This window comes from Taeniopygia guttata, chromosome Z, assembly GCF_048771995.1.
Source record: "Taeniopygia guttata chromosome Z, bTaeGut7.mat, whole genome shotgun sequence".
Lineage (NCBI taxonomy): Eukaryota > Metazoa > Chordata > Aves > Passeriformes > Estrildidae > Taeniopygia > Taeniopygia guttata.
Window position 1 is genome coordinate 68,850,310 of NC_133063.1, and position 10,600 is coordinate 68,860,909.

General features: G+C 43.7%; 2 protein-coding genes and 1 long non-coding RNA gene across 5 annotated transcripts in view; 1 reads left to right on the top strand and 2 right to left on the bottom strand.

The window, feature by feature from the left end:
• Positions 1-1,771, bottom strand: part of LOC105760879 (heat shock factor protein 5) — a 29,522-nt gene extending 27,751 nt beyond the window's left edge. For all 3 annotated transcript variants that reach the window (XM_072921778.1, XM_030258689.4, XM_072921780.1), the window contains exon 1: positions 1,296-1,771. In XM_072921778.1, the coding sequence (XP_072777879.1) occupies positions 1,296-1,640 (345 nt within the window). In that variant the 5' untranslated portion in view covers positions 1,641-1,771. The remainder of the gene's footprint in view (positions 1-1,295) is intronic.
• The window catches only part of PUM3 (pumilio RNA binding family member 3), a 68,270-nt gene extending 66,161 nt beyond the window's left edge, over positions 1-2,109 (bottom strand). The window contains exon 1 of the mRNA XM_072921777.1: positions 1,828-2,109. The gene's annotated coding sequence lies outside the window, so the exon portion shown is untranslated. The remainder of the gene's footprint in view (positions 1-1,827) is intronic.
• Positions 730-3,945, top strand: LOC140681696 (uncharacterized). Its single transcript, XR_012052768.1, has 2 exons — positions 730-1,095; positions 1,181-3,945. It is a non-coding gene; the product is annotated as an uncharacterized lncRNA (long non-coding RNA).
• The last annotated feature ends 6,655 nt before the right edge of the window (positions 3,946-10,600 follow it).

A 10,600-nucleotide genomic window follows, 5' to 3' on the forward strand; every position in this document is an offset into this window, starting at 1 on the left:
CTCTTATCTAACACACAAAGTATTCAAGCATCAAGTTGCTGAACTACCAGATACCATTAAGAATTTTTGTATTACCCATAGGGTCTGATAGGGCATAACTTGATCTTGTTATGAAAGGAAAAGCAAAAAGACAGCCTGCACCTCAAAACAGGTTTGCAATATTTCTCTCTTTTAGCAACAATGACACACCAATGCACCCTCACCCAAAACTTTGAAATGTGGTTTTATTAAACTAAAGCCCTGTATTGTTGGATGCAAAAACCTCAATATACCCACACTATAGGATCAAAGTTTTAGTTGTGTCCTATATTTAGTAATATTTAAAAAAATTCCCCAAACCAATAAATTATTAACTTTGAATTTCCCTCTGCTTCCAGCAGGTCTTTGACATGCCAGAATGTGTATAAAAGGAAACAGCAAGAGAATGGTAACTACAGATCAGTCTTCTAAGTAGCACAATGCAAGACAGAAGCCCATATCAGCTGTGATTAGTGGTCAGTTTATGTCACTTGTGCTTTTTTAAATGACATGTTAGAAAACCCAAGTCCATATGCCAGTACTAATACTGATTCATTTACATTACTGACCAAAAACCAAGCACAACTGTAAAACATATATTCCATCGATCCTTGCAGAAGTTACTGAGATCCATTTTGAAAAACCAAAGCCACAGCAACTACTGCATGTCTAGAACAGCTCCAGATTGACCTCGTTCATCCATCTCATTAACTACTTTCTGTACATACACCAGTTTCAGGTGGGTTCTTTTTTCCCCATTGTCCCCCCATCTAGATCTAAGCAGTTGGTTTTATTTTAAAATTTCAGCTGTGCTATTACCCTGTAAAGATACGAATTTAAGAAAGATTGCTTTCAAGAAAGTCAGTAAAGGTGTCCATCCAGACATCACTTCTGCATCTTAAGCCAGCCCACCTACAAACTGCAGAGCCAGAAAGAATTATTTCAGGGCTAAGCAGTACCGTTCTGGACCAATTTGGATTTTCCCAGCAGCACAGTGCATTCCAAGACACTGCTGTACTCTGCAGCCGTCTCAGCACGGCAGTCCAACCAGCAACAGCAGCAGAAAAACAAACATAGGTATGTTAATACAACTACAGACTGGCTTCTATTACTTCTTTCCCCTTTTAGCTGATTATTTTCTCTCTCCCATTTGGCTTTATAGCAAGAAAAGACCCTGTCCTTCAGGTAAGGGGGAGATGCATCTTCTGACCATCCCTGCCTTAAGTTACAGACTGAAGAAGACGGAGGAGAAATTACCCTGACAGACCAGTGTGTACCTTTCCCCGACGGAGCAGCTTCCTACAGCCGAGAAGCGCTGCCCCGCTGCTGGTCTCGCCGGTAGTGAGTTGTCCCTCGCCGCGCGGTCGCGCTCCCAGCGGCTGCCGGCCCCTCCGCTCGAGTGCCTGCTGGATCATTGCCAGGAGCACCGACGTTCGCACCCCAGGAAAGCCTCTCGCATAGCCACAAGCTCCAAGCGCTGACCCCGACCTGGCCAGGGCTGCCGCTGCCGAGCCCCAAGCCACCGCACCGTAAGAGACGCGACCCCAGCGCCCCCGGCCCTGCTTCGAGGCCACCGCCGGCACTTGAGGAAAGCGAAGGAACACGGCGGGAGCCTCTCGCATCGCACCGGGGCTGCGCGCAGTGCTGACAGCCCGTGACCCACAGCACCTCTTCCTGCCGAGCCGTCAGCAAGAAGTGCCCGGGGCGCTTAGGGACCAGCTGCTTCCCGGCGGAGAGGGATGCGGAGAGGGATGCGGAGCCCACCCTGGGCGGAGACGCGCGGGAGGAAAAGGAGTCTTCGGTACCTACCCGAGTATCACAGTCACGTCCGCACACCCCCGTCTCCAGCTGCAGGAGATTTTGGGCGGAGCTGGCGAACTGAAGTCCCGCCGACAGCTCCTCTCTGGAGCTGCTGGAGCCTGAGGCTGCGGGGACAGCACGGCCTTGATCCCGCGCCTCCCTCTCGCCCCCCCCGTCTGTGTCGCTGCGCCCAGGGGACAGCGGGACACGCGAGGCGAGGAGGCGGTGACACCGTGAGATCCTTCCTCCCTCCGTCCGTGTCTCCCTGTTGAGTGACCATGGCCTTTGGGACAGCCCAAGGGCCCAAGGTTGAGACCGCAACCTGAGGTTCGTGGCGATGAGAGGGAGAAGGTTCGCGAGCCCCTTGGGAGTTCGGCTTTCCCCTCCCTGGCGTTTTCCCCTTCGCTTTATTTTCGAGGAGCGTTAAGAGTGCAACTGTGATGTCCAGCAGTGGGTGTCGCTGTTTTGCTATAGAAGTTTTTCCTATATGGTGTGGTTTTTTTTATCGGAGTTAGGTAGTGCCAGCCCCGTTGTGGTAAAAGGAAAAAACAAACAAAACCCTGTTAATTAATTTACTATGTACGCCTCTGTGTCAAAAATACACTATGAAGGTTAATTAATCAATATTTGAGAAGTGCTTTTGGGTTTAAGTACCATGTGGATTTTAAGTTGGCCTCAGCTCACTGTGTTTCCAGGCATTTTGTAGCATGTATGTCAGTTATCTGTGGACCCAAATGGTTCCTTGGGCTATCCTGTTTGGAAAGGAAGCAGATGTACCCACCCTGAAAGCATTCAAATGATTGTGTTTGTTCAAAGTGATGCTCTCCAGTTACATAAAGAATTATTCATCAGAGAATTGTTCCTCTGAGCTTCTTTAGCACAAAATGCACAGAAGTGGCACACATGTTGCTGAACTTCTGTTTGCACTAATGACTGAGAGCGTTCATCTATAATAACCTCTTCATTGTTCTGTGAGGCAATTTGATGTTACCCCTATATGAAGGAGGAACAAGGCTGTCTGCATGTGCCATCAAGTGGATAGTGCACAGCACACAGTCAGTGCTTCAGCACTTAGCAGGATTACTTACACCCAAAGCCAATTCCACAGCCTCTTAATTAACATCTAATCCAAATAACAGAGATTTCTGGGCTGTCAAATTCATTGTTGCAGTGAAAGGTTGAATAAATACAGGCAAGGTAACACTGCATTTGTTTAGCACAAAAGGTATCTACAGGTAGCTGAAATACAGGGCAAATACCAGTTAAGAGTTGTAGGAATCTAATGGATAAGGAGGAAAGTGGCATGCAGATAGATTTTACTTCTCCTAGATGTGAGAACCTGATGACACACCAGTAATAAAAAGGAGCAACAGGCAAGATGTTGCTCTGAAAAAGATGGTGGCAAGGCTAGTTTGGAGGGGTAAGTTTTTTCACGTGTACAAGGAGACAGAAGATTATCTTTTTTTTACCAGGATCTTTACTGGATGACTACCTCACCTCAGTAGAAGTGTGACACTGACCACCTAGTCCTCGGCAGCTTCTCATGTGCATAAAACGAAAATAGTGTCCCACAGAAGAGGCCAACTTCAGACAATGGCCATTGCTGGTTTTACTGCCTCAGCTTGAACTTGCAGCCATGTTCCCAAGTTTAGGCACCACCACTAAACCACTAAACAGCTATATGCCTGTGGCTCCAGTACATCGTTTTTAGCTGCAAGAGTGAGTATAAGGTAGCAAGCTTACTTCCTGAACCAAATATATGTGGTTTTGAGGAAGGAAGGGGGGAATGGGCACATGTGGGGAAGAGTTCTGAGATAATTTCTGTATTGCAGCCCTTTATCAAACATACACTGGGTAAATATGTTTTCTGAAGGCCTAAATTAGTTTTAATTATCATACCAAATAAGAGGACAATGTGTCTGAAAAAACCCACCTGTATTCCTAAAAGTTTGAACAACAGCTAGTAAGAACTTGGAATACTGAAGACAGGAAATTTTGATCCTCCCTTTTAGCCTTTAATGCACATGTTGAATTATTAGGTGAATCAGCAAAAAAACTCAAACAAACAAAAAACAACAACAAAAAAACCCAACAAACAAAAAACCCAAACAAACAAAAAACCAAAACTATAACCCAAGTGATGATCAATTTATATTCTCCCTTTGTAATTTCTGATGATTTTTCTATCCAGATTTCCATCAGTCTCTTTAAATTGTGGTGTTATTCAAGAATGTGAGGAAATAACTATAAGGGTTATTGCTCAAACAAGTCACTACCATATCCATCATATGGTGAACTCCATCAAAATTTCACTGTAAACACTCTGCAAGATGTTGCTCATCTGAACCGTTACCTTGTTGTGAATGCTTTCTTGTGTGTGCACCATTTTGGTTTCAAAACTGATCTGTGAAATTTAATTCAGTTTTTAATTCAGTTTTGTCTTTCACTGGCCATCAACAAAGTCAGCAGTATCTGTAGTATCAAGTTAATGCTACCAATGAGCTCTTCACTAATGCAATAATTGCTAGATTTTCAGTATCTCTTGCTAAATCAAGTATTTTATACTTAAAACCAAATTTTAGTCTAAAGGGGCAACAATATGTTCTATTAAATATTATTGTTGAGCTGCTGCTTTGACATTGAGGCTAGAACAGATCAACCAGCATTTTTTCCACAGGCATACCCTGTGCTGTAACACAGAATTGGGTTTGAATTTCACAGTCTTTCCCAGCTGGACTGTTATCTCTGCAGAGCCCCATTGCTTTTAAAGTCAAGAGCAACAGCAGGTACAATCCTGCTAAGTGGGTTTAAAGGTATCAAATCTGGTGGTATTAAATGAGATCAATTCATTACCCATCAGGCATCACAACAGGATTTGTCTATAATGGATTACCTGTTTGACCACTTTTATATTTTTAACAAAAAGAAAAACCCACCCACACTTTAAGGAAATTTAAATCAATTAAATTCTCTTTAATAGGAAAAAGACAAAAAAGCTTGATTGGGGTGCATTATGCAACATAGATATTGTTAATTATTCTGGCAAGTTTCTCTGCAGAAACATCCAAAAACAAGGATTTTTTTGTCTACTTGTTGGTGTAGTAAAGCATGGATTTGAATTTGTCATAATAAGTGGATGGAGGTAAAATATACAGGTAGAAGAATTATGCTTCCCAAAGACACACAAAATAGTCCAAGAAGTTCACAGCAAGGGAATGTGGTCATTTATGTGGTGATGATTAGGCTGTCCCATTTTCTTGCAATTTTAATTATTGCAACTTTTGATTTTGGCTGTTTGACTTCCTTGGGTGAAACTGGAAGAAAAAGGGAAGTCTAAATTTTTCTTGGGCATTGGAAACCACTGAAGACCAGGGAAATATATTGATTAAGTGATAGCTACTGTTCAGAGTAACAGTCACCTTGTCACTCACATGGACACGTAAATTCAATGCCTGAGTTGCAACAACACAATCTGTGATCCTAACTTCAACATGTTGCTATTGCAGCTTTTTCAGCTCTTTCTGACTCACTCTGCCAGGACACCATTTATTGTGGGGAAAGGTAACATTCAGCTGCAGAGCATTGAGACAGCAGTTTTTAAATATCTCTTCCATCTAGATCTCTGAAAATATGTCTGCTTGACTAACAAGTATGTTACTAAATAAGTACTGACCAATATCTGCCATGAACTCTTATCATAAAAGCAGCAGCAGATCTTCTGTACAGGGTGGCTGTAAGTGCCTATACACAGAATTACTCTTTACTAGAACAGTTCTGCTTATAAAACATTTAGAATAAAATGTCAGCAGTAGCATCTTTCAATCAAGAAGGGGTTGTTTTGGTCTTTGAACAGGAAAGTTTAATGTGTTAGGTTAGTTAATATATTGGGGAAGTAAATGTACAATGGAATTTAGAAAAAATTTTGAATGAGACCAGCAGAACCAAGTCAGAATAAAAACTCTCTCTAGCATACTGTTAACGGTTCCAAAAGTAAATTGAGGTTTCTTCTTACTTGCCTTGGTCAGATGCTTTTGTAGATAGATAACTGGCTTATATTTCATGTGGTTTTTGGCATTGACCTTGATACAGAATTAAACAACTGATGCACACTGGATTGCTGCAGGCTCTATGTGATTTTACATAATTGAAGTGAATGCTTTAGGTAAGTCAAATTAAATATACTTTAAATAACTCGATGTAGGATGTATCTTACTTATTTGACAATAACATTGTGCAGAAAATTACCTTATAGAAGTAATAGAAATAATTTATTACCTTTCTTACACTTCCTTTTTCTTACAATACCCAGTATTTTCAAATTTCTCCTATATTTTACCTGTACTTCACACTTAAAGGCGTGGATCTGTGGATCTGTATTACTGTGAGTGAAACTTTCATAATAAAATCAGTTCAATTCATATGAATAGCAACAGAGGTTGAATTTTGCAGGGTCTTCCTGGTAGCACTGTCAGTGGAAAAGAGCTGAGCAATGTAGGCTGTTGGCTACTTTAAGAGTTGGTTGGTGTGTGATCCCTCTATGGACAATGTCCCTTTACATTGTTTTCCCATGTATGTGTCAGAGAAAAACCTATTTAGTTTTAGCAAGGCACATGCTAGAAAATGAAGCCTTGTCTTAATTAGCAAACCAATTAGGAGTATTCTGTAAACATAGAATAGCATGGGGTACCACTCTTAAGGAGTGATTTGATTGTATTGAAATTGATGATTTATGATGAAGATGACAAGATCGAGTGCCTATGGTAAGACAGGGGGAAGATCAGCAGGGCAAATGTCATGGTGGGAGTCTGTTACAGACCACCCAATCGGGATAAACAGGCTGATGAAGTGTTCTTCAAGTGACTTCCAGAAGTCTCATGGTTGCCCTTTTATATGTGTATGACTTCACCTTGCCAAATGACTGCTAGAAATAGCACACAGCAGAGAAGAAGCAGACCAGGGGATTCTTGGACTATGTGGAAGGTAACTTCTTGACACAGCTGGTGAAAGACCCTACCAGAGGAGATGCCCTGCTAGACCTGTTTTTTTTTTTAATGTGCTCGTTTTGCCAGGGGGAGAGTTAACTTTCTTCATAATGACTGCTATGGGGCTGTGTTTTGGATTTGTGCTGAACACAGAGTTGACAATATAGAGATGTTTTTGTTATTGCTGAGCAGAGCTTGCACAGAGCCAAGGCCTCTTGTGCTTTTGGTACTGCCACACTGGGGAGGGGATTGGGAGTGCTTGGCAGGTTGGGAGGAGACAGAGTCAGGACAGGCGACCCCAACTGACCAAAGGGATGTTCCAGACCATGTGGCATCGTGCTTAGAATGTAAGTGGTTTTGCTTGGATTGTGTGCATGGCTTTTGCTTTCTCTGTTAAACTGTCTTTATCTCAGCCCACAAGTTTCCAGGCATTTTTTCCTCCCAATTCTCTCCCTGATCCCACTGGTGCGGGAGTGAGCAAGCGGCTGCCTGGAGCTTGGCTGCTGGCTGGGCTTAAACCATGACAACAAGCAAAGAAGGACTAGAGGGTGATGTGGAGGTTGGTGGCTGTCTTGGACAGAGAGATCATGAAATATTAGAATTTTCAGTACTAGGTGGAGTAAGGAGGGGCACCAGCAGAACTTCCACCTTGGACTTCCATCTAGCAGGCTTTGGCCTGTTTAGGACATTGATTGACAGAGTCTCTTTGGAGTCAGTCCTGAAGGACAGAGGAGTCCAGAAAAGTTGGATGTGCTTTAAACAGGAATTATTAAGTATTCAGGATCAGACTGTCCCCTTGTCTAGAAAGACAAGTCATGAGGAAAAAAGACTGGTTAAAGAAAACTTGGGGGGAAAAAAGAGAATCTATGATCTCTGGAAGGAGGGTCAAATGCCTTGGGAGGACTGTAAGGATGTTGCAAGATCATGCAGGGAGAAGATTAGAGGGGCCAAAGTCCTACTAGAACTTGATTTGTCCACAGCAGTTAAAGACAGCAAAAAAGGCTTGTATAAATACAGTGGTAGCAAAAGGAGGATCATGGAGTGTCTTCATCATTTGTGGAATGCAGAGGGTAGTGTAGTGAGTGACAGGGCATGAGGAAAAGGCAGAGGTACTTAATGCCTTCTTTGCCTTGGTCATGATATTGTTCCCAGTCGTCCTTGGGATACCCAGCTTGAGAAATTACCAGAGCTGGAAATTGGTGATGGGCAGATGAGTGAAGCCCTCATAATCCACGAGGAAATGGTTAGTGACCTGCTGTGCCAATTAGGCGCTCTATGGGCGCCAGTGAGATCCCCCCAGAGTAATGAGGGAACTTGTAAAACAACTCACCAAACGACTCTCAATCATACCAACAGTCTTGGTTACTGTAAAAGTCCCAGAACACTGGAAATTAGCAAACATAGTTCCCATCTGCAAGAACAGTTGGAAGGATGATCCTGGAAACTACAGGGCTGTAGTTACCTCAGTTCTGGGCAAGGGTATGGAAGAGATGCATGAAGCCCATGAATGAAGAAAGAAGCCATGAATGAAGAATAATAAAGAGATGCATGAAGGTACATGCAGGGCAGCCAGGGGATCAAGCCCAGCAAACATGGATTTACAGAAGACAGGTCCTACTTGACCATCCTGACCTCCTTATATGACAAAGCAATGTGCTTAGTAGATGAGGGAAAAGCTGTGGGTGTTGGCTAGCTAAACTTGAGTAAATGCATTTGATACCATCTCCCACAGGATCCTCCTAGAAAAACTGCTTGTGGCTTGGATGAGTGGACTCTTCAGTGGGTAAAAACTACCAGGATGGGCAGGCAAACAGTGTGGTGGTGAATGGAACTAAATCAAGTTGGTGGCCAGTCACCAGTGGTGTTGCCCAGGGCTCTTTTTGTGGATGGATGTGTTTAACATCTTTATCAATTATCTGGGTGTTGCAATTGAGTGCACCCTCAGTGAGATTGCAGATGACACCAAGCTGGGTGGGAGTGCTGATCTGCTGGAGGGCAGGAAGGCTCTGCAGAGGGATCTGCACAGGCTGGATCATGGCCAAGGCCAGTGGTGTGAGGTACAACAAGGCCAGGGCTGGTCCTGCCCTTGGGTCACAGCAGCCCCAGGCAGTGCCACAGGCTGGGGCAGAGTGGCTGCAGAGCTGCCCACAGGAAAAGGCCCTGGGGGTGCTGGTGACAGCAGCTGAGCATGAGCCAGCAGTGCCCAGGGGGCCAAGAGGGCCAATGGCACCTGGCCTGTGCCAGCAGCAGCGTGGCCAGCAGGAGCAGGGCAGGGATTGTCCCCCAGTGTTACATTGTACTCGGGCTATGCTTTTCCCCATTTCCAAGGACCCCTGTGACTCTGATCAGAGAAGTGGTCCTTCCTTCCTGCTCTGATGGGGTTGGCGGAGAGCCAGAAAGCCCTCCCTGTCCAGAGCCTAGATAAGGCCATGACCCTTCCTGTTCTCTCTTTCTTTCCCCCCTGATCTCATGGAATAAAGAAGCTGGACAATCACATCAGGGATAGAGCCTTTTTTGAATCTTTGGCCATCTCCTGATGTTCCTCCCCTCAAGGCATTGTTTCTCTGGGCTAGCCTAATAATTTGGGGGCTGAGAGGGGTAGGAGCATCACCTCTGTACTTGGCACTGGTGAGGCCACACCTCAAATCCTGTGTTCAGGTCAGTGCCCCTCACTTTAAAAAATACACTGAATTCCTGGAACGTGTCCAGAGAATGGGGAACATAGCTTTTGAAAGCTTTAAAAACATGTCATAAGAGGCACTTGTGAGAGCTGGGTTTATTTAGTCTTGAGGAGGCTCAGGGTGGACCTCATTGCTCTACAACTTCCTGAAAGGAGGATGCAGTGAGGTAAGGGTTGATCTCTTCTGCTGTGCTTGCAGTGAGAGAACAAGAGGAAATTACCTTAAGCTGGGACAGGAGAGGTTCAGGTATAAGAAATTTATTTTCACTGTTAGGGTGGTCAGAGATTGGAACAGTTTGCCCACAGAGGTGGCAGAGTGACTATCCCTGGATATGTTCAAGAGGCACCTGGATCTGGTGATGTGGTTTGGTGGTTTATGGGTGACAAGGGTGATGCTGGACTGGGTAATCTTGAAGGTCTTTCCTGCCCTTGACAATTTCCTGGGTCTTTAGTTACAGCTGGGCACTGGTGTAGTTGTAGTCTTGTATGGCACAATGCAATGCAGGAACTGATATTGCACTATACTGAGCTTTTGGTCTTAATTTGAAATTGAAGAATAGGCAATGAATGGACCATAATTTATGGCCAAACATCCTGAGAAAAGTAAGCTTTAGGGTGCAACTCTTCTACCTTTACCACAGTTCTATGTGAAATACCTGTTTTAGTCTTGGTATCCGATAGTTAGTTGATATATTCTAGCACCTATTACTTGGTGGGTGCTCCATATTAAAATATAATTCAACATTTCTTTATATGAAATATCATATTAAATATATATGATGCCTGCACATACCTGAGACCCATAGAACATATGAACCAGTAAGATTAGGCCTTCAACTATGTTTTGTGAAATTGTCAAAACATCTAACACATTACTATATTGCAGAATATTTAAAGCAAAAATTGCAGAAGTAGGTCCTGCTGGTACCAAACAGACACCAGTAATCCTGGAGGCTAGAGTCTGCATGCCTCTCACTGTTAGCTGTTAACTACATAAATCTGTAATGGGAAATTACTGTTAATATTGTATTGAATAAGTACATTACAGTCTCTATTTACTGGGAATATGACAGCAACTCAGTTGAACTGACACTTCCTAGGTGATCCTGTCAGATGATCT